Raw genomic sequence first — 24,591 nt, 5'->3', positions numbered from 1 at the left:
AAATTGATGAACATGTGTGCCTACAGGTAACAGAGGAAGTCGTGGCCGAGCGGTTAAGGCGATGGAGTAGAAATCCTTTGGTAGCTCCCCGCGCAGGTTCGAATCCTGCCGACTACGGAGCTTTATAGTCTGTGCAACAGGTACAAATGTTGGGTTTCACTTTCTGTTTTCATGGTGATGGCTTCCATTGAAAATTAATAGTAAACTGCAGCTTTGTGGTGCATTATGGACAATGTCTGCTAGTCGTTGCTGAGGTTCCATGTTGTCATCTTCCAGGCTACAACATACTTCATTCCAAGACATGAACTAAGGCTAGGGATGGTGAAGTGCAGTGACAACCGTAGGGCTCGTCCGGGATTTGAAGCCGGGACCTCTCGCACCCTAAGCGAGAATCATACCCCTAGACCAACGAGCCCTGTGTTCACTGTAATATTTACTCTCACAAAGCTGTTTGATGCACTCGTGGCTATCTTGAAGATGTCAGAGATGATGCAGGTAATGGAGATAGGAGGGTCAATTTAACCCATCAATCAACTTTCAGATGATTGCAATATTGCTTTGGTTGTGGGTTCAAGTCCCTCTTTGTGTTCACCCAAAATTGATGAACATGTGTGCCTACAGGTAACAGAGGAAGTCGTGGCCGAGCGGTTAAGGCGATGGAGTAGAAATCCTTTGGTGGCTCCCCGCGCAGGTTCGAATCCTGCCGACTACGGAGCTTTATAGTCTGTGCAACAGGTACAAATGTTGGGTTTCACTTTCTGTTAAACAAAGGGCAGTCTCCAGAGGAAGCACACTTGTTCTTTCTTTATCTGAATTATATGTATAATCTGACAATATTAACATGACTGAATAAAATACACATTAATAGTTCCTTGTGATGGAGCTTAATTGTATCTTGTGTATGGATCTTATTTTCTATTCAACATGATGGAACTTCATGGTAGTACAATATGAGCCTCAGTCTTCTGTGTCCACATTTGTCAGTATTTAACAAATCATATGCATTACAATCATGCAAGAATGCCACAGACGAAAAACAGTCTAAGTCCACACTATTGATCCATAATGTATAAATGATAGATAAGGGTTCAGGACAACGAGGCCTTTTCGTGGAGGGGTCAGAATTAAATTTGGACTTAGACTGTTTTTCGTCTGTGGTACTCAATTATGTTCATTGATATGCAGTAAAGTGCTAACAAGCTGCCGGGTTTGGGATTATGTAAAATGTAGCTGACACCCCTGTCAGCTACATCTTACATGATGTACCATCGGACCATGAAGCCACATATGCATCACATTTAAACGATTCTATTTAATCACCTTTCCCCATTTTATTTGCCTTTTATTTTTATTTTTACTATTTTGACTTTTTTAACTGTTCAAAAAGTTTTTCAAAATGGTAAAAACATAAATAAATAAAAAAAGGCAAAGAAGTTTAGGGAAAAGGGGTATAGCATGGACGGAAATTGAGCCCCCAATGTACAACATTTCTGGTGTGAAATGGCACAAGGTATTCCCACAAAAAGACCACCCCAAAAGCCGACAGATGTGCCCTTTTGTGGGATTTGATCACCTGCCCCCTCAGTGCTCTCTTCACGGCCCTGGCACACGCACGCACACGCACGCACACACACACACACACACACACACACACACACACACACAGTTTGTTCTGCGGAAATAGGCGATCTACAAGGTCAGAACACATTGCATCGCAACATGTTGTGAGCTATTTTCACGATTTGACACATGAAGTAACTAGGGCTGACGAGATTAAAAGTCGATATCTGCCCATATAAAGAGTTTTGTGTCGAAGATTAAGTCCAAATATGGAGTCCGTGAAGTTGCTCACTCTAGCTGACGTCCTGAGCAACTTGTATCTTTATTTAATTTTTTTTGAGGGGCGCTAGCCCGTCCTACAGTATGTCCAGCTTTGAGGTTGTGTGTAAACACAAACTGTCCCAACACAAAAATTAAATGCCATTGAAAATGAATGGCTAGTTTTGAGTGTTTGTGGAAACACAAACATTGCGTAAACACAATCATTGAAGACGAAGGTGAGGACGTAAATTCTGATTAGCCGGAATGAGATGATGTATGATGATGTACAATGATAAGAGCGCCCCTCACTTCACACGGGTGTGATCTTTTGAGGGCCTCCTATATACAGGGCTGCCAAGTTTCAGAAAATGCCAAGAGTGAGACCTTAGTGTCTTAATGCGTTCGACGCCGGCCACCGGCGAAAAATAATTGGCCTTTTTTAATGTCGATTTGGCCTTTTTTAACATTGATTTAGACTCTAAATCAATGTTAAAAAAGGCCAATTTTAGAGGAACACAGACATCCCACCCTAGAGTTGTGCAACTCCGTGTGGGGGCGGGGGGGGGGGGGGGGAGTTTCAGACCCACAGGATAGAGCCCAGGGTGCCGGGCCGGTTCCTGCGAGCCGTCCCGCGTCCGAAACGGTAGAGAAATGACAGAGTTACCATGTGGGGGGCCCACTACTGTACTGTACTGTACTGTACTGTACTGTACTGTACTGTACTGTACTGTACTGTACTGTACTGTACTGTACTGTACTGTACTGGCACACCCGAAATCATCATATATACAGTTAATATGTGCATGTGTGTTTGTGTTTGGTTGCGCACAGGTGGTGAAAAACAACCACGCTGTTTTCGTGCTCAGACCCAGCCAGCCAGCCAGCCAGCAAGCCACACACATAGTGCTCAGACCCAGCCAGCCAGCCAGCAAGCCACACACATAGTGTTCAGACTCAGCCAGCCAGCCAGCAAGCCACACACATAGTGCTCAGACCCAGCCAGCCAGCAATCCACACACATAGTGCTCAGACCCAGCCAGCCACACACATAGCTCCGTAAGGGAGTGGTTGCACCACTCAAAAAATCATCAAAAAACTGAAGAGGCTACTGAGGATTGGAGAACCTGATTTGGACATGATCTGATGCAGGACAATGTCACTATGACAGAAAGAGAAGATGGGTCTGGCCACATTCATTCACCCCATAATCTCAGTGGAAATTGGGGAATATGTTGTGAAATAAAAAGTCAGAAAACTGGAATTTGGGAAAATGCCTTATTTTTAATTTCCCCATGCCCACACATCTGTGGTCTCTCTCTCTCCCTCTCTGAACAGAACTATAACGACAAGTTGCGATTCGGCCCCTCCCCCTTCACACACACACACACACACACACACACACACACACGACTTTGTCCATATAATGTGCGTAGGCTACTGGCACCGTTCCTCATATCACGCAAGAGACGCCACACACCAGTATAGAAGAGAGATAGTCACTTGTGACTTACTCACTTAATGTAACTTGTGGAGGCTATATTGTCTTCCATGAAAAATATTTCGAAGCGATGTTAAACTCTGCATGGCTCATTTCCATGCGTCACAGTCAGGGACCCTGCTGACGATTTGGTGGTCCACTGCCTGGTTACCCTTCTACTGCATATAACAGCGCTGCATGATCTCCTGCAGATCGGCTATTTTTGCCGTTTGTGAGGACGCACACATGGGTGCGCGTTATTACGCGGCGGAGCCGCAGAGAAAATTGTTATTATGATAGCCGGCTTGGCTTTTTTGGCACATTTTATGCCCCCCTCGGCGTGCGTATTGTGCGTGCGTGAGAAATGAGAGGTGTGGCGTGGTGCCTGGTAAAAGGTCAAATTGCGTGACTCTCACTCTCAAAGCGTGAGACTTGGCAGCCCTGTATATACAGCTTTTGACCCCACACGTCTCAATATTTGCCATTGACAATGAAAGGAGAAATTAGGTGAAATGTCCACCAAATATGATTCATGATGATGTACGATGATATGAGCGCCCCTCACTTCACACGGGTGTGATTTGTTTTTACACCTCAGGCTATGGGGGCTTGAGCCCCTGCCCTTTTACCTCAAAGTGGGCATGTGGGCGGCCAATGGGGGGCCCCGGGGGGCCAATAAGGCCTAAGGCCCGATTCATACTCCTATTTTAGAGCCGAATAAAAGTCGGTTCGGCTCTGTAGAGCCTACAATGTGACGTCATTTGAGGTTCGGGGGGGGGGGGGGGGGGGGTACCTTCCTGAAGTCGGCTCTTCGGTGCTACTGAACATTTCTGACGAGCCGAAATCATTTCGGCACTACAGCGCCGAAACAGCGGTAAAATAGGAGTATGAATCGGCCCTAATGATAATTCCACTATCATAATTATTATTTATAATTATTATTTATAATTATACTTTAAATGTGCTGGCTGCCATCAGTCAGTTTTAGTTTCAGACTAATGATAACGTATTGCTTATTTTACTGTCCAATGACATGCAATGGCACAAGAGACGGACCCCACAAAAAGACCCCAAATATCGGCGCACTACGCGCACACACACATGTGCCCTTTTCTGGTGTTTGAGCCCCTGCTCCCTCAGTGCTCTCTGCACGGCCCTACTATAGTGGGATTTGAAGGCAGTTGCAAAACGCAACCCCTGTTACATATTAGATGTAGGCCTATAATTTTAATCTAGTGACAGTTACACACCTCCACCACCAGGGGGCGAAAGACATTAAGGCAACAGTGCGTGGATCGTTTGTTGCGCATTCTCATTGGGAAGCACGACACAGGGCTCTGCCAGTGTGGAAAGCCAGAAACAGTTAAACATGTTTTCTTAGAGTGTAAGGAGTACAGCACAGAAAGACAATCCCTATTCCTAAGGATGGCAGAGGCAGGAGAGGAGTCCTTTTCAGTTTCGTCTTTATTTGGCCATAATGAGAACCACCAAATAACCTCTGAGGCAGTTCTGCAGTTCCTGCATGACACTGGACTATATGACAAGATTTAGGTGAATAAATCACCAGTCCAGTGGAGGGCAGTAATACGCCTCGCGGCGTCCACACTGCCGGAAATCAACAAGAAGAAGAAGTTTGTTGCGCATGCGTAAACACTTTGACCCAGAAGCAGGGTTGTGCGTGTACAGCGTTTAGCACTGCAGCATGGAGTTTGTTAGCCTTTAGCTCTGTGGTTGTTTTTCATCGTGGTGTGAAATAAACGGATTGTTGCTAAAAACAACGTCTCATAATGGAGGTCAAAACGTGTCAAATGGAGTCTGTACGGATGAAGATACATGAACACATGACGTCGGTGGGAGAGGACCTATTGTGTGTTTTGGACAAACAGCAGCAGAGTGGTGGTGCTGATGTTTGTTGTGTGAAGCTTGATGTCAGAGTGTTTGTGTTGGAGCGCCTCAGTTTGGCTGCTCAGGTCATGGTCAACCTCTTCCAGAGAGAGATGGAGACACTAGAAACTCTGCTGGAGAAACAAAACAAAGTGCTGGACAATGATGTTGATATGGACATCGATCTACACACTGCAGGTTGGTAAACTCTGAACAACACCAGCTCAGCTACAAGTAGCATTAAGCTAGCTGAACTGAAGTACATTTCCCAGTAGCTTCAAGTTCTTTATTGTGTGTGTGTGTGTGTGTGTGTGTGTGTGTGTGTGTGTGTGTGTGTGTGTGTGTGTGTGTGTGTGTGTGTGTGTGTGTGTGTGTGTGTCCGTCCGTCCGATGGGCGTGTCCGTCCGATGGGCCTTGCCTATCATTTTGTCATTAAACCCCTCTGTCTCACATTTGGTTTTTTTAAAGCAATGTGGTCATAAGTGGTATGGCTGACTTGGTACTGCAGCCTAGGGGATATTTCTCATGTTATTTTAAAGGCTTAAGTTTGTTTGTTAATACATCAAAGATCCATAATGGATAAAGCCTTGGCCAGGAAGAGAGGTCATCAGGTGGTCCCCAACCTTCTTTAAAAAATATATATCTATATCCCACGATTTTGCAACCCATTTTTCACCCAGTGTCAATTATCTAATGTAATCCTGGGCGCTACACTTACTCTGCCAACCTGGGGGGTGGGGGGCAGCGGACTGACCTCATCCTTCCTTCTATGCATGAGGAGTCCAAGCTGCTGCTTTTCACCTGACAGGGGGGAGTTTCCCTCCATCAGGCGCCCCGGCTGGCCAGGGGGATGTAGTTTAGAGACCAGGATTACTGCATGTTGTTTTGTGAGGGTACCTACCCTAGGGGACACGGGGAGAACATGTGAGTGTACCTACCCTAGGGGACATGGGGAGAACATGCAAACTCCACACAGAAAGGCCCTTTCGCCAACCCCGCCTCGGGTATACGCACTGATGACGCAGAGGAGAGAACACGCCCTAGCGTCCCCAGTGGGAATCGAACCCAGGACCTTTTAGCTGTGAGGCGACAGCACTACCGACTGTGCCACGGACCGTTTGTTTCGACCACCACAAGGTCAGCAGTGATTGGTCAAATCACTGGCACTCTCATCCAGGCTTCCAGCTATTGTCCTTTCTCTATGCCAGAGCCAGCAGGAGGCTCCACCTGCCACCTGTGTTCTTCTGGCATTGCAGGGACTTAGAGGTTTCTAGGACTGTGGTTTGTGACCTGCCTAGGGTCCTACGTCTCACCAGACTATAAGTCTGTGCGGTGTGCAACTGTGCATGCATCTGTCCTTGTCCACACCTGGCCTTACTCTGGTGTTATTGAGTCAAGGTGGGTTGTTTGAGCCTTCTCTGCGTCTGTTTCATTGTCGTTGTTGTTGCTGTTAAATCTGTCCTAGTGAGCCTCTCTTCCTCCTCCTCTGAGACTCTGGGGATATTGCTCGATATACATCTATCAGGATTCAGGAAAATATACAATGTTAGAGATTTACAACAGTAAGCCAACTATTAGGGGACTAACTATATTGTGGCATTTGGGTCTCCGTTCTGTGAGGCCTTGACTGTTTCCATGTGAATCCTGAGATCTACATGAGTCTCACTGTTCTATTATAGCAGCTGGGTTTACTTTTTTATCATTGCTGCCGGAGCAGAGAAACCTTGTATCTCTGTAATTCAGAAGGAGCGAGTGCATTCTCCGTCCCCGGCCATCAGACGTGGCATTGCCGGGGGGAGGGGCGGCACCTCCCCGGGAAGGTGGGGGGATTAGTGGAGTTCCGCGGCAAAATGTCGGTCCATTCCATGTGTGTCCCTGGGTCCCTGGCTGGCTGGCTGTGTCCCAGCACGAAAATAGCGTTTGGTTGGTTTTCACCGCCAAGTGTCACTGTTGTGTGTGTGTGCGCGCACACACACACACACACACACACACACACACACACACACACACACACACACACACATTAACTGTTTATATGATGATTTCGGGTGTGACAGTACAGTAGAGGGACCCCCACACGTTAACTCTGTAATTTCCCGACCGTTTTGGATGTGGGGCGGCTCGCCGGAACCGGGCCGGTACCCTGGGCGCATTCCTGTGGGTCTGGAACTTCCGGGAACTCCCCGGGGACGCCCACACAGAGTTGCACCACTCACTTAGATTTTTCCTACTTACTAGAATTCTGAAAAGTAACAGTTTTGGAGTATTGGACATAAGAGGTCTCCACCTAGCCTTGGGTCCACCTATGCTTTCTATGTCATAGGCAGCTCCCGGCAGGATCCGCCGGGAGAATCGAGACGCAGCTGCGCGACATGAGACTAATTAATTAGAGCGACAGAGAGAGAGGAGTGTGTGTACGTGTGTGCGTCAATTTAACAAAGGTGCAGACGATCAGAAATCAGCAGAGAGTGATCAACGTTTGCGCTACTGTATGCCGAATTGAAGTGGACTCGTTCCACTTGAAGTGGACTCGGTCCGGACTTTTTTTCCCCCCTGGAAATAAAAACGTCTGGGTTTCCGAGGCTAGTCTCCACCTGACGGCAACAATAGTATACCTACTTGTGTTATCTATTTCAGGATCATTAAAGGGTCACTTCACCTCTGGAAGAAAATCCAGTCACTCAATGTTAATGGTATTTGTAATAGATAACAGTAGCACAATTTGAAATTTGCACCCTTTGACCAGAACAATAATGAAGTCTGTGTATTTGACTAGGGGTTGACTGGATTGCTGAATTCCTACAATGCCCATAATGCTTTGCTGCGCTGTTCCTCAGGGGGAGGCTTCGTGTAGGTGTGACTTTATGATCTTTATCCTCCCATTTTCTACAAACAACAAATACACATGGAAGTGACCCCGTGTTGCCATGTCTGCTTATTATAAGCAACTTTGGGTTTATTTTTGTTGCTTGTAAATATTGGTGGTTCACAATCACTGGTTGATGTTTCTTTTTTTTGACTTGTTTCTAAAATGTAGTTGATATTTGGGCTTTCATCCAAATGTTTTTCACACCAGTGGTTCTCCATGAACATGCCAAGGACCCCCAAATTAATTTGTATTTTTCCACGTAATTTGTGCCATGGAGCCCTGTGATGTGTTGTTAAAATGTTTCAAAGATATTCCACATTTGCACTTTATCCACTCAAGATTATTTTTTTAAATAGCCGGCTTATGTGCCTAATAGTCACATAATATAAATAACCAAAAATATGTGCATATTGTTTTGAGGCTTGTTTGCACTTTGCATGGACATGGCTGCTTATTTCTCTCACAAAGTCAAAGAACTGGCAACCTTCATTTTTGCAAGAATAATAACAAACCACTTTTTGCTAGCCTTTTTCGAGTGGATGACTAAACAACACGACATGAAGCCATGTGTTCTTTCTTGTACAACGTGAAGTCTGCTTCTCCTTTTTCTTGAACCAGTAAACGGTTGGACATTAGATTTGTTTTGGAAGAAAGTATTCACTCTTCAGGAATTAGACAGAGCCGCTGCAGCCGCATCGATGCTGTCTGCGTTACGGTTGAAAATGGTCATGTAGCTTTTTATAGCAAAGCAAACTAAATATATATAAATTAGCATAGTATCACTAAACAAACGTGTTTTTCCTCAATTGTTTCGTCATTCCCACAGCATGAAGAAAGTCTGTGATTGATATTGAAGGGAGATGTAATGCATTTTATAATAAAACAAAACGTAGCCTACGTTTCATATTCATGTGCGACTCTCAATAATTTCAGAGAACATGTTTCACTGTAACATTGTAACCACGTGTCATCATCATGCTTTTAATTAGTGGATATTGTTACATTATGTTTTACTGTAGTTCAACTGTATGGTAAGTAATCCCCAGCAAAATGATTACATGAAGAGAATGTACAACACGTTATGCAATATGCCATTTCTGCCAAATGAAATCGTTCAAATGAACACTAGATGGAATTTGGGTGCAACCTTTTTTCATTCTTTACATATAGTCAATGAGCAGCAAGCAGGTGTACATCATGTAAACGTTTTATTAGATAAACTTCATTATAGCTGTTTTCCAAGTTTTGAAATGATGACATGAAGGCTTGGAAAAGGGAATGTTCTTATTTATAAGGTGAACACAACTCTTCCCTCCGATGCAGCAGTTCCTCTCACGTTTGGCTGAAAACAACATCCGTATTGTCTGTCCTCCAGTCCTGACTCCTGTAAATGAAAACAATATGGCCATCATCATCTATCCGACGTGAAGCCTGATTTATACATGTTGCATGCATGACGTTGGTGCACCGAAAATAACAGACGTACAAGCTCACAAAGTGTCGAATCCGCGATGCGCTGTGAGCTTGTAGACCTTCTATTTTCGGGACCCAACGTAACGATAGGATAGAACATGGCTGCGTCTATGAACTGGAATCTTGAAACAAGTCTACGTACTACGACACTCTGAACAGTCTGAACTATACACATACATAGCCTAGCTACTACCCTAACTTTATAAAACAATCACATTAAAGCAATCGATTGCTAGATTATGCAAGTTTACATCATGTTTACACTTTGCAGAAATACCTAGCCATGGTTTACATGACGCTCTTATGACAATCATGTTTCAGGGCTACAGAAATACTTACTTGATCAAGTAAAAAATATCCAGGGCCAGGCTGCCCTGCATGCTCGTTTCATCTGCGCTGGGGTTGATCTTCTGTGTATTCCGGTTCAAATAAATATTGTCCATGGAGTGCTATCACTCTGCACTGCAGACGCCATGATAATACACAAACAAACAATCTGAGGAATGCATCGGTGGGGGTGGCCTGGGGTTGTAGGTGGAACAAAGTAGAGACTAGGGACACCCCTCTGGGCTGTCTTCAGGTGTAGGCGTAGCCGTGTGTAGGTGACGCGCATACTCTAAGGTGACGCGAGGTTAGACTGTTGTAGTCCGGAGGGGAGGGGCCATGAGCATTCTGACGTAGATAAAATGAATTCCTTACCAGGATATCTGAAAACAGGGATTGCGCACACAAAAACCCAGGAAAAGTGTTTCTAGTGTCCTAAACATCATTAAAATAAGATCAGGTTGTGTCAGGGGTGAAGTGACCCTTTAATCTGTTATCAAACTGATTTGGCTATTTCAAATAGGCCTATGCAATGATAAAATTACTGCTTGCTAGATGTTCTTTCATTTTGTTCTTTCATTTTAAATTAGTTTTTAGTTTTTTAAAACATTCTGGTTCATAGTATACATTAATTTAGTCTGATTCAGTTTTCTACAGGAGTGTTATGCTGTAGTCCTTTGGTCTCTATATAGTCTATGGTAGTCCTTATTTGTGACACATGAACAGCCTTATTATTAAACTTAATAATGTCACATCAAAGTCTTTATTAAAGTGTTTATTACAGTATATGTCTTCATTCCAGACCAGTGTGTGGAGTCCAGTCTGCAGGTGAAGATCAGTTCTCCAGCCACAACTGTTTCTATTAAACGGGAACCTGAAGACCACCTTAAACAGGAACCTGAAGACCACCTGGATCTCAGTAAGTTTAAATCACTCTGTCTTTATTGGTTTTATTGGTGAAAGTGGGTCGATACTGAGAGTGTAGAGATGAACCGATATGACTCGGTTATCGATTGTAGCATTAACAATGTGACTACATTGATCAAAATGTATTATGAATGGGACGACGGTTCGTCAGTAAAAGTATTAATGGGTTCACTGAAGCTTTTCAGTACTACTTCAGTATTAACTAACCTGTATTAATCCTAGACTTTCTGCACGTTCCTGTGTGTAAAGAGGAGGTTCCACCTGAAGAGGAGAGGAGCTCCAGTCTGGTCCAGGAGGAACCACAACCTCCACAGATTAATGATGAACAAGAGGAGCTACTTCAAAGAGAGGCTGGTGGGTCAATTAATTATTGCGTATTTTTTAAATACGCAATAAAAAAAATACTACTTAAAGGACCACTTCACCACTTTTCAACTTATCTTCATATAATTGGTTCTCACTCTCACGAAACTGCAGGCTTTCTATTCCTGAAAAGTTGCAATGCGGAAATGATTTTCCTTTGGTCTCACAATAATACAAATCGAAATATTTTCTATTTTAAATCTTGTTTAAAAACAAATCTGCCTAACGATGGTGTCACTGGTGGACAGGTTTCTGAACTGCCCACAGCCCTCCTATGAGACACAGGCCAAGTAGGTTAAACAAGTGGTAGGCCTATTTCATGAACATTAGACCACCGGAGAGACTGGTGACAGGAGGAATGTAGACGGCACCTGGGAGCAGTATGGGTTGACTGTGTCCTCTGTGAGCTTGTAGATTGGCTATTTCTGTTACTTTTTGACCTTTTGTTTCCCTTTTACAAATTCAATATAATTTTTATTTTCATCTGATGTTTACATCAGGATGGGGACAATTATTTTAGCACTTAGAACAACTAGTGACTGCTCCTTTCAACTGAAAAGGTTGAAAGTAAGTTTGATTTGATTATGTGGTATAATGAAAGGGCTTTCTACTGGTGATTTCCACAGAGCACCACAGGGAGACAGTATCTAGAGAGATGGCCTCCAAAAGACATTCAACGTTGTCAGAGGAACAGCCAGAGATGGACCAGAGACATGGACTGTTTGATGCAAGGATGCAACCTGTAGTAAAATTGTACAAGATAGGTATGTAGTGTTTTATTTACTGTGGTTTAAACATGTAGTAAAGTTGAATACCATTTACAATCAGGGTTGGGAAGGTTACTTTTAAAAAGTAATCCCCGGCCTACAGTTACAAATTACTTGCTATAAATTGTAGTCGGTAACGTAATCCAAGTACCACAATTTAAAAAGTAACTGGTTACTTTCAGTTACCTTTGGATTACTTTTAAGCAAACCTATTTAATTAGATAAACAAGTTTTACCATTGATAACCAGAGCAGAATGTTGAGCCTATATGAAATTAAGAAAAAACTACAGAAATATTGTTAAATCAGTGGTTCTCAACCTTTTTACAAGTTTTCAAGTACCACCTCAGAAAATATTTGGCTCTCAAGTACCAACATTATGATTATTAAAATCTAGTCCTATTCAGCTAAGCACAGGTTCGCACAAAAGGCAAATTCATTCCTAATCATTATAATAATAATTCCTAATCATTATAATAAATATACAAATGTAAATAATATATGTATACAGCCAAAGGCTTGCTGTACAAATTGGTAGGCCTATTGAGAAAAAAAAGAAAGGAAAAAAACGTCACTTTAACAAATATGTTCTCCCATGACAGAGTGCAGACACAGACAGGCAGACAGACAGACAGACAGAGACACGCACACACATGCGCACACGCACACACACACAAGCTTGCTAGCGCTGCGCAATTGTTATATGCGCGATTGAGTGAACCAGTTTGACTTTGCAATGCGCAATGCGATCCACAGCTGTAATTAATCGCAGACCCTGTTTACAATTTAGCCATTTAGCAGATGCTCTTAATCCAGAGTGATTTACAGTAAGCACGGACATGGTATACATCTACATGAAGTATTGTCATCAAGAATCATACGTAAGCTAAGCACAGTGGAACAGTTGAGCCTTTACATAGGCCTGTAAGGTCGATACCGATTCGGACCGATTCAGATATTATACAGAGGACCACAATGGAAACAAGCCTAGGCCCTAGGGGCTTGGCCCAAAGCATGTTAATAAAGTATTAAATCAATCAATAAATTGCCTTTTACAAGTGTCTGTTTTCACAACTGAATGACTACTGAATGAGACGAGTACACAAATTAAATGTTTGATTTAAGATTATTTTATTATTTTGAGACCATTCCGATACCGATATGGCATTTTTATGGCCGATATGGCCTATTCTGATTATGCTACCGATTAATCGTGCATCCCACCAAATATATATATTAGGGCTGTCAAACGATTAACATTTTTAATCAGATTAATCACAGTTTGAAAATGAATTAATCATGATTAATCATCATTCGAACTGTCGAATGTCCAAAATATGCCATGTTTTTCTCTATATTGTTGTGGGAATGGTAAGATAACTGTCAGAAGGCGGATACATTTAACATGCATATGTATGTATATTTTATTCTTTATAACAAACCCAGTGTGGTGTCTTTCACCCGTTGTCGTGCTATGTGATTTGAGCCTCTGCCTATGTAAATTGTGCAGGCTTTTATGGCACTTTTATTGCCATCCAGATAGGGCTAGATAGTGCAGAGTCGATTATGGCATGTATGGGGCGGGTCATCCAAGCATGGATTAATTGCGTTAACATTTTTAATCAAATTAATCTCACAAATGAATTAACACAGTTAATTTGACAGCCATATATATCACTCATTCTTGAGATAAGGGACACAACCTTTTTCAAATCAGATTTTATTTTATTTTAAGAACCATTAAAATTAAATGGATGTATTTGTAGACACAGGTCTCAACTACCAATCTTGAGAAGGAACAGGTTTTTCGCATAACATTTATTTCTAAAATGGGACATTTATGCACTTTATAACTGATTTATGTCAACTCCGTCAGACACACTAAAATCCCTTTTTATTTTAATTTGATAATTTCAACAATACTATAAAGTCCTCAGTTATCTTATAATGGCTTTTAGTAGTCAAGTTAAGTAATACAATTAATTTAATATTGTTTTATTCCAATATCACACTATTGTGAAATATCCCATTTCTCAAATCCTTCATTTTCAACCTTTACTTTCAATATTATAACATAAAAACCATGTTAAAAAAAATAAAAAGCATCATTAAGTAGTATTTCAGTTGGTGTTTCAATACATAAGCACAAAATATTTGACATTGAATCATCTATTTCTTTGGAAATTAACAAAAACATCATGTGACCAACGTCTGACGGAGTTGACGGACATCTGACGGAGTTGACAAGTTGAACTGATTTAGGTTCTAGACCACCTAGGATCTTGATTCTGGTAACTAATCCCACATTTTCAAGGACGAGGAATACAGTGGTACTATTTAGATTTGCCCTGTGACCATGGCAGCCATCTTTCAAAATGGCCACCACCTGCTGTTACTTTACAATAACTCAAGTTCTACACCACCTAGGATCTTGATTCTGGTGACTAACCATACATTTTCAAGGATGTGGGATACATTGGTACTATTTAGATTTGTCCTGTGACCATGGTAGACATTTTTCAAAATGGCCGCCAACTTTCTGTTATTTCCCAATAACTCAAGTTCTACACCACCTAGGATCTTGATTCTGGTGACTAATACTACATTGTCAAGGATGAGGAATACAGTAGTACTATTTCGATTTATCCTGTGACAATGGCAGCCATTTTCAAAAATGGCGGACCTGCTATTATTTTACCAATTAGTCAGGGAATATTATCAGAATGTCAAATCTGGGAATACATTTCTTACCAAGAATTTTCTTGTTTGTAAAGCTGTCTACTAACATATCCCACATTGGTTTCTATTGAACCACCCTAGGGGAATTTTTGACAGCTGCTGAAAGTTGGGTACCATCAACAACCAATATAAGGCTAAATGTTCTAATTTTCATTATGCTTTAAGTAGCATGTGGCATGTCAAACGAGGGGGTTTTCATGATTCTGAATCCATTCCAAGCATTAGTTTTGCACGAAAAACACTCCTTGGGCTAAAAACGGCCATAGCCATCATCACAGATGTGATGATGGGCAAGTGGCTATGGCCAAACTAGGGGGTCTATGGCCAAACTAGGGGTCAAACTCCTTCGGCTAAATTCGGCCATATCCACTTTCCCAAATGTGCCCAAATGTGCTGACCTAATCACATTTGTGATGACGGCTATGGCCGTTTTCAGCCCAATGAGTGTTTTTCGTGCATAGCTAATGCTTGGAATGCATTCAGAATCATGAAAACCCCCTAGTTTGACATGTCACATGCTATAAGCATAATGAACATTTTGCCTTATATTGGTTGTTGATGGTACCCCAACTTTCAGCAGCTGTCAAAAGTTCCCCTAGGGTGGTTGAATATAAAGCAATGTGGGATATGTTAGTAGACACCCTTCCAAACACATTGGTGAAGAAAATTCTCGGTAAGGAATTTATTACCAGATTTTATTAATATCCCCATACTAAATAACGTTCTAATAATGTTCTAGACCACCTATAGACCCGACTTCACCAACAGAGACCCGGGTGACACCTAAACAACAAGTTTGGACAGGCCCACGAATTAGTGTTACGGAAAATAGCAAGTGTCTTGGAGGCAGCCAACATCTGTCGAGGCGATGGGGTGGCCTTTGAGAAGTTTGCGCTTCAAGTACAGTCGCTGGTAGGCATGCTAACAACCCTAGGCCCAGAGGGAGACACAGCACTTAGATGCGGCTCACAAGTTGCATGACTTCTCAACAAGCTGCCACCAGAGATAAGAGTTGAATTCCGCCGCACAATGCTCTGCGGCCCAGGAGCAACCAACACCCTGTTGGAGTTCTCGGAGTGGTTGAAGCACGAGTCCTAGCCATATAGCCTGTGCAAAGGCAAACACCTTGAAGTCCTGCTTGAGGTGAACAGTGAGCGAAAGACTCTGCCTCAACGGAAAACCTGAAGATCTGCCTTCAGAACTATCAGGCAGGATGTGCAGACACTGAAGGCATCAGTGTCGTTCTCTGTGTCCCCAGCATGTCAACCAAAGCAATGTTACCAAATCAAAGGAGCCTTCACCTCAAGTCACCTGGGGCTGGGTGAGCAATCGTATCCTGTATCTAGCCTCACAACTAAATACAGACACTTGGCCAGACTGCCGATACAACGGTTTGAAAGGGTCAAACCCCTCATCCTGATTGGGGAAGACCACCCCACCTAATCACACCAACCGAACAATTGAGGTTGGGGCCTCCAGGTGGGCCAGCAGCCATCTGCACAAGACTGGGCTGGACCCTGCAGGAAAGCAATCTCCAGCCAAGACAATGTAAGAGCCCCAGAACACAGAGCTCATGAGGACGGAGAAACACTGGCAGGAGGCCACCAAAATACAACGCCCAAGAGACCCAGAGTGTGCCACCGCTCGCAGTAAGGAGATCAACTGCTGCAGCAACGATGTCATGAAAGGCAAGTCTCTACAAAAAAACCCCTGAACCTAATCGGGGTGTCAAGAGACCAAAGTTTCTCCCCCACAGTTCCCTGCAGTGGCCAGTGAAGTCAAACTGTGCGTCAGGTTGGTGGCCATTTTGAAAAACAATGGCTGGCATGGTCACACGACCAATCTAAATAGTACCACTGTATTCCTCATCTTTTAAAATGTATGATTAGTCACCAGAATCAAGATCCTAGGTGGTCTAAAACTTGAGTTATTGTAAAATAACAGCAGGTGGTGGCCATTTTGAAAAATGGCTGCCATGGTCATAGGGAAAATCTAAATTGTACCACTGTATCCCTCATCCTTGAAAATGTAATATTAGTCACCAGAATCAAGATCCTAGGTGGTGTAGAACTTGAGTTATTGTAAAATAACATCAGGTGGCGGCCATTTTGGAAGATGGCTGCCATGGTCACCACGAGACAAATCTATGATGGCCCTATAGCCAAAAATGTTCCTTAAGGCATGCTCTAACTGTCTGCCAAATTAGAATACTTCCCATTATTCAAAAACTAATTTTATTGTTTTGGGAACACTTTTGTCAACTCCGTCAGATACATGTCAACTCCGTCAGACACAAAACCTGATGGAGTTGACGTCTGACGGAGTTGACAAAATGGCATTTGTTTTCATCCTAACCCTCTGTAGTACAATCTATCCATTTAGTTTTTCTTCAGTTGTTAGCTAAACCTAACCCTAAACTAAAATACTAAACATAATTTTGGAATTCTTAACAAAGATCATAATAATGTCCTGACGGAGTTGACATGTAAAAGCTGTGACCACATTGATATCAACATTGTTTGTTTAAAATATCAAACAATTGAATGCTTGTCAGACCAGGTGCTCCACTGTTGCAACAAATATAAACAGGACTTGGAAAAGGAGTCTTCAGGCTAAATCTGTCGACAATATTTTCTGATTAATTTAAGACTTTCAAAAAACCTGACGGAAAATATATAATGAAATTAATGGCATAATAATACTCAACTGTATTAAATTTGCAAGTGCTTTTATTTTTATGAATTCATTTATTTTTAACATAAATAATGCTCTTATGTGTGGGACATGTTTTTTCCACTTTTGTCCCTCATCTCAAGAATGAGTGATATATATATATATATATTGATGGATTTACAGTAGGTAGACAGGAAACGGGGAGGGAGATGCGGTGGAAGACACACAGTAAAATTTGACTGGATCTGGACTCGAACCCGTGACACAATGTCATGCTGGATTACCAGCCAAGGTGCCTGGACCGCTAAGTTGGCCCAGGCCCATTCCATAGTTTTGGAACCAGAGGGGAGAAGACATGGCCAAAGCATTTCCGGGGGTCCCCAGCCAAAAACATTGAGAACCCCTGTCCTAGACCATAAGGGTCGTAACACATTGTATTATTTTTGTACTTTCTGCACGTCCCTGTGTGTAAAGAGGAGGTTCCACATGAAGAGGAGAGGAGCTCCAGTCTGGTCCAGGAGGAACCACAAGCTCCAGAGATTAAAGAGGAACAAGAGGACCTACTTCAAAAACCAGAAGAGGCTGGTGGATCAGCGTTGACATTACTAGCAGTGAAAAGTGAAGAAGATGATGAAGACAGAGAGACAGAGCCTATAGCCGGCACGTCAACTGTACACATGAAAACACAAGCTGATGTAGAGGACTGTGGAACATCACAACCAATTAGTGAATCTGATACTGATGATTGGGAGGAGACTAGGGGAGATCAGTCAGCTTTAAACACACTGAAATCACAAAACACACAAAATGTGCGAGGACAGCACAAGCTGTCCCAGGACCTGAAGTCCTGGAGTCACACAGGGAAGAAAAGTTTTAATTGTACAGAGTGTGGCAAAATGTTTAATCTAAAGGAGAGAAAAAAACACATGAGGATTCATACAGGCGACAGGCCATTTTCTTGTACAGTATGTGGTAAAGGCTTTACTCGGGCGGTTAATCTAAAAACCCACATGAGGATTCATACAGGCGAAAGGCCATTTTCTTGTACAGTATGTGGTAAAGGCTGTTTTACCACAAGAGATCTAAAAACACACATGATGATTCATACAGGCGAAAGGCCATTTTCTTGTACAGTATGTGGTAAAGGCTGTGTTAACACCAGTAATCTAAAAACCCACATGATGACTCATACAGGCGAAAAGCCATTTTCTTGTACAGTATGTGGTAAAGGCTGTGTTACCACCAGTAATCTAAAAACCCACATGATGACTCATACAGGCGAAAGGCCTTTTTCTTGTACAGTATGTGGTAAAGGCTGTGTTACCACCAGTAATCTAAAAACCCACATGATGACTCATACAGGCGAAAGGCCTTTTTCTTGTACAGTATGTGGTAAAGGCTGTGTTACCACCAGTAATCTAAAAACCCACCTGATGACTCATACAGGTGAAAAGCCATTTTCTTGTACAGTTTGTGGTACAGGCTTTACTCTGGCGGGTACTCTAAAAACCCACATGATGACTCATACAGGTGAAAAGCCATTTTCTTGTACAGTATGTGGTACAGGCTTTACTCAGGTGGGTAATCTAACAAGACACATGAGTACTCATACAGGCGAAAAGCCATTTTCTTGTACAGTATGTGGTACAGGCTTTACTCAGGCGGGTAATCTAAAAAGACACATGAGTACTCATACAGGCGAAAAGCCATTAGTTTAAGACATATGGTCAGTCTAATCCTCTAAAGTATTTACATTTTTTTCAGACTTTTTAGCCAGTCTTGCATTTATTTTTATTTTGGAGCGCCGCTTTTTCCATTTAGTTTGTTTATGATTTAAGTTATTTTCAAAGCTGAGCACCCACTGCCTTAAACAAAGAGCAGTCTCCAGAAGAAGCACACTTGTTCTTTCTTTATCTGAATAATATGTATAATCTGACAATATCAACATGACTGAATAAAATACACATTAATAGTTCCTTGTGATGGAGCTTAATTTTATCTTGTGTATGGATCTTATTTTCTATTCAACATGATGGAACTTAATTTTATCTTGCATTATTCCCTCCAGCTCATATGTTCTGGTAGTACAATATGAGCCTCAGTCTGTGTCCACATTTGTCAGTATTTAACAAGTCATATGCATTACAATTTATGCAATAATTATGTTCATTGATATGCAGTAAAGTGCTCACAAGCTGCTGGGTTTGTGTAGATCAGGGTGTTGCTACATCTTACATAATGTACCATCGGACCATGAAGCCACATATGCATCACATTTAAACGATTCTATTTAATCGTCATTTAATATCAATGCTCCTTTGTCAGGTGTGTGCTGTGAACAAAAGGAATTATTTCACATTACCAAACCAGACATTTGAGGTAAAACAAATATGGCGGGTTATATAGGTTTATATAAATTCCATGCAGCCGAAGCTCTTAACTAACCTTTCGTGCTGTCCAGGCTGCTACACACAGCCTACGTTCTTCCCATCATGAGGAAAGTTGTTGTTTTTGGCCAATCCGCCAGAGGTTTTTGCTGCTCCTCTCGCTGTGTTGGGCTGTGTGCCCCGGAAGTAGTTGGCGCAAATTCACAGATATTGCCTGTCTGCCTGCGGTAACATCACATGAGGGCGATGAAAGTGTTAACAACATCCGTGGCCCTTTTCAAGGTTCAATCCTAGGCCCATTATTATTTTCTATTTATATGCTCCCACTTGGCCATATTATAAGAACACATAAAATAAACGTTCACTGTTATGCAGATGATTCTCAGCTCTACATCCCCCTCAAACCTGGCAGCACAGATATATCCCTAATCCTAGCTTGTTTATCAGACATCAAGTGCTGGATGTCCCAGAACTTCCTCCAGCTAAATGACTCTAAATCAGAAATCCTCCTCTTTGGCCCCCCAAATTCCATCCCCGCTTTCCAGTCACAGCTTGGCAATCTGTCCAATAATATAACAAATGCAGCCCGTAATCTAGGCGTGATGTTCGACTCCAGTCTCTCATTTAATCAGCAAGTCACTAAGGTTGTCCAATCCTGTTTCTTCCAACTCCGTAATATAGCAAAAATAAAATCATTCATCTCATTTCCTGACCTTGAGAAGGTAATCCATGCCTTCATCACAACACGCTTAGATTATTGCAACTCACTATATTCCGGACTCAATAAAAAAACTATCTCCCGCCTTCAAATGGTCCAGAACTCAGCAGCCAGATTATTAACAAATTCCAGAAGGCGTGACCACATTACCCCTGTCCTCGCCTCCCTCCACTGGCTGCCTGTTCATTTTAGGATTGATTTTAAAATTTTAATTACCACTTTTAAGGCACTAAATGGCTTGGCCCCCATCTACATACAAGACATGCTGGAGCCCCATAGGCCAACACGTAGCCTTAGATCGGCAAGCAAGGCTCTCCTGGTAGTTCCAGCTACCCAGCGTGTCACCATGGGTGACTGGGCTTTCTCGGCCCGTGCACCTAGGCTGTGGAATGCCCTACCAGAGGCCCTAAGACAAATCACCCTATTGAGCTCTTTTAAATCACAGCTAAAAACCCACTTGTTCACGATGGCTTTTACTTAAATTATTGATTGTTTTTATTTTGTGTTCATCTGTTTGTATTAATATTTCTTATTGTTGTTGTTTTATTCTACTACTGCATTTTAACCTGTATTGGAAAGCACTTTGTAACATTGTTTTAAAAAGTGCTTTATAAATAAAGTTTATTATTATTATTATTATACATGGTAATGAGAATGTAGGCCACTGACATGGACCAAGTTATTGTGGAACACCTTTTATTTCCCCATTAGAAAAAGAAGGCTCTATTTTTGTCCATGCTAAACCCCTTATCCCTAAACTTATTTGCCTTTTTTTTTTTTTAACTATTTTGAAAAACCTTTTCTTTAACTATTCAAAAAGTTTTACAAATGGTAAAAACATAAATAAATAAAAAAAGGCAAAGAAGTTTAGGGAAAAGGGGTATAGCATGGATGAAAATTGAGCCCCCAATGTACAACATTTCTGGTGTGAAATGGCACAAAGTATTCCCACAAAAAGACCACCCCAAAAACCGACAGATGTGCCCTTTTGTGGGATTTGAGCACCTGCCCCCTCAGTGCTCTCTGCACGGCCCTGGCACGCACACATATACACGCACGCACACGTGCGCGCGCACACACACGCACGCATGCACGCGCACGCACGCACGCACGCACGCACACACACAAGCACACACACACACACACACACAATGTTTGCTCTGCGAATATAGGCAATCTACAAGGTCAGAACACATTGCATCGCAACATGTTGTGAGCTTGGAGATCAGCTATTTTCACGATTTGACACATGAAGTAACTAGGGCTGACGAGATTAAAAGATGACACAGTTGTAGCAGCTAGATGTCAGGTCATTAAGGTTGTTCGTTCCAGAGAGTAGGACCATAGGGACTAAATCCACCTTCAGCACATGTACATGTTACTCTAGGTACAGTTAGGAGACCCGTGTCTGTTGATCTGAGAGTTCTGATTGGTTTATAGCTAGTGAGCAGGTCAGAGATGTACAGCTGGGATTGGGTAGCATTTTTAACAATTGATAACAATGATTTGTCAACCTATTTATCAAGATATGGACTCAAATGTTCACCATTTGTTTTCAATGACACACTCATACTGTGTTATACTCATACCAATAACCTGTTTTTAAAATCTTATATTCTAAAGTTCCCAGGTGAAATTTAAAACTGCACAAATCATGTTTAACCCATTCTGGGCGGGAACCCCTTTTGGTGTGATGTGAATTTACTGTAATAGTTCTCTGTTTGAATGGTAAAGATTGCGCAAATAAACGGAGACAGAAACTTTGTCAAATTATCTAGGTGGGATACATTTATTCCCAGCGAGATATACCATTACCGAAATACATGGAAAAGTCACATGCAATTTGGAGATATAGCCCAACAAGTCGGGGTATTCACTGTGTTGTTGTATCCAAAAGTGTATCAGTGATTGTCTTCTGAACGCAGACTTCAGTGTTTCATCGCAAGACAATTCTATTAAACTCTCCTGCTCATCAGCAGTGAAGTCCTTGGGCATTTCAGAAGTTTCAATGCTGAACGCGTTTCTCATCCAGTTATTATCTTCAGCTGTCACTGGAAAATATTCACGGAACTGTTGCCTGAGTGAGACAATGTGCGCAACGATGCTGTCCCTCACATCGTTATCGAGGGTCAGGTGGTTGTCTGACAGAAAGGTCTCCAATGTGGGGAAAGATGAAACATCTCCTGCCTTGGCTTTGATTTCAAACAGCTCCATCTTTTTCACAATAGCATTAATTTTATCTTGCACATCAAATACATTGACGGAGAGCCCCTGTAGCCCCAAATTCAGGTCGTTAAAACGAGAGAATATATCCGACACGTATGCCAGTTGACTGAGCCACACATGGTCGTCGAAAACACCAGATAAGGGGAAGCTTTTGTCCTGTAAGAATGTTTGTACCTCTCTGTGCAATTCGAAAAGCCTTGTAAGTACCTTCCCTCTCGCCACCGTACTTCTGTATGGAGCAACAGTTGAACATGCTCGCTGCCCATTTCGTCACAGAGCACATGGAATAGGCGAGAATGCATAGGTTGGGCTTTAATGAAATTGACAGTTTTCACAGCCGTGTCCAACACAGCCTTAAGTTCTCCTGGCATCTTCTTCACCGCCAAGGCCTGACGATGTATGCTGCAGTGGGTCCATTGCATCCCCGGTGCCACCTCACGTATCCGCGCTGCAACTCCCTTGTGGCGACCTGTCATAGCCCGTGCGCCGTCTGTACACACGCCACAACACATTTTCCAGTCAAGCCCATTCTCTTGGAAAAAAGCGTTAAGCAGATTGAATATGTCCTCAGCTGTAGTTCTGGTTTCTAGTGGTTTACAGAACAGAAAGTCCTCCTGAGCTGCTCCAAATCTGCGACATCAGTTGACTCGTCCAGCTGGATGGAATAGTAGCGGCTACTTTGTATGTGGTCTACCAGTGTATTTTTAACATCATCTGCCATGGCCTCTACTCTCCTCGACAATGTGTCGTTGGAAAGTGGAATCATATTCAACCTTTTGGCCATCTTCTCCCCACACATTATGCGTGTCATCTCTTTCGCTATTGGCAGGCACAATTCTTCTCCAATTGTGTGTGGTTTACCTGCTTTAGCAATGCAGAGGCTTGCACGAAATGAGCATTCTTGTGCTTTAGCTACAGGTGTAGCAGCTGAGTGTATACTGGACTTGGCCTCCTTCAGTGACACTAGCTTTCTTTGAAAGAATTCAAGTGGTTTGTTTGCGTGGTCTGCGTGTTTGGTTTGAAGATGCCGTTTGAGATGCGCGGGCTTCATACACTCATTGCTAAGAGTGTTACTACATAATACACACTGTGGTATGGGGTCTGCCTCTGTCCCACTCCAAGTGAATCCAAATGTAATGTAGCGCGGGTCATATTTCGCAGATGTGACTTATATGCCTTGGAATGTGTTCTGAGGGCAGCATTCAATTTAATTGGCCCTCGCGTGCGTCCAATCAGCAAGGGTGGGATTCGGGGCTAATAGTGAAAGGGGGCGGGGCTAAGAGTGGGGGGCGGGTTCAATTTTTTTTGAATTTTCTCAGGTCTCAGGGCAGCTTAAATGCTATACAAACACCAATGTTAAATTGCTGCCCTGAGGGCAGCTTTTGAATGCTGGTCTCAGGGCATCATTTGCATCATCAGGGCATCATTTGAGACCAGCATTCAAAAGCTGCCCTCAGGGCAGCAATTTAAAATGGTTATATGAATGCCACAGACGAAAAAGTCCACACTATTTATCCATAATGTAAAAATGATAGATAAGGGGTCAGGACAACGAGGCCTTTTCGTGGAGGGGTCAGAATGACATTTTGACTTAGACTGTTTTTTGTCTGTGATACTATAGCATTTAAGCTGCCCTGAGACCAGCATTCAAAAGCTGCCCTCAGGGCAGCAATTTAACATTGGTGTTTGTATAGCATTTAAGCTGCCCTGAGACCAGTATTCCAAAAGCTGCCCTCAGGGCAGCAATTTAACATTAGGGTATGTATAGCATGGACAGTTGCAGAAACATCATTGCCTTCCTTGACCGTGCATTAATTAACTTGATCATAAAACTGGACACAGACATGCACACAACCCCTCCTGTCATGTTCTGTGACATGTTCTGTATTTAGTTAGTTTTACTTTACTGTTTTCCTGTGATTTTGTAATATTGTGTCTTAGTTC

The 24,591-nt window shown here is 42.5% G+C and overlaps 1 protein-coding gene across 1 annotated transcript in view; it reads left to right on the top strand.

Annotated features, from left to right (window-relative positions):
* The window catches only part of LOC306919226 (uncharacterized protein), a gene marked incomplete at both ends in the record, with an annotated part of 220,956 nt that extends 197,916 nt beyond the window's left edge, over positions 1-23,040 (top strand). The window contains 4 exons of the mRNA XM_079532046.1: positions 10,651-10,767; positions 11,025-11,129; positions 11,765-11,902; positions 22,976-23,040. Coding sequence (XP_079388172.1) covers positions 10,651-10,767; positions 11,025-11,129; positions 11,765-11,902; positions 22,976-23,040 — 425 coding nt within the window. The remainder of the gene's footprint in view (positions 1-10,650; positions 10,768-11,024; positions 11,130-11,764; positions 11,903-22,975) is intronic.
* Positions 23,041-24,591: the final 1,551 nt, after the last annotated feature.

The sequence above is a fragment of the Electrona antarctica genome (assembly GCF_951216825.1).
Source record: "Electrona antarctica genome assembly, contig: scaffold_25, whole genome shotgun sequence".
Classification (NCBI taxonomy): Eukaryota; Metazoa; Chordata; class Actinopteri; order Myctophiformes; family Myctophidae; genus Electrona; species Electrona antarctica.
Note: the sequence above shows the minus strand (reverse complement) of the source record. Positions and strands in the feature narration are given on the sequence as shown.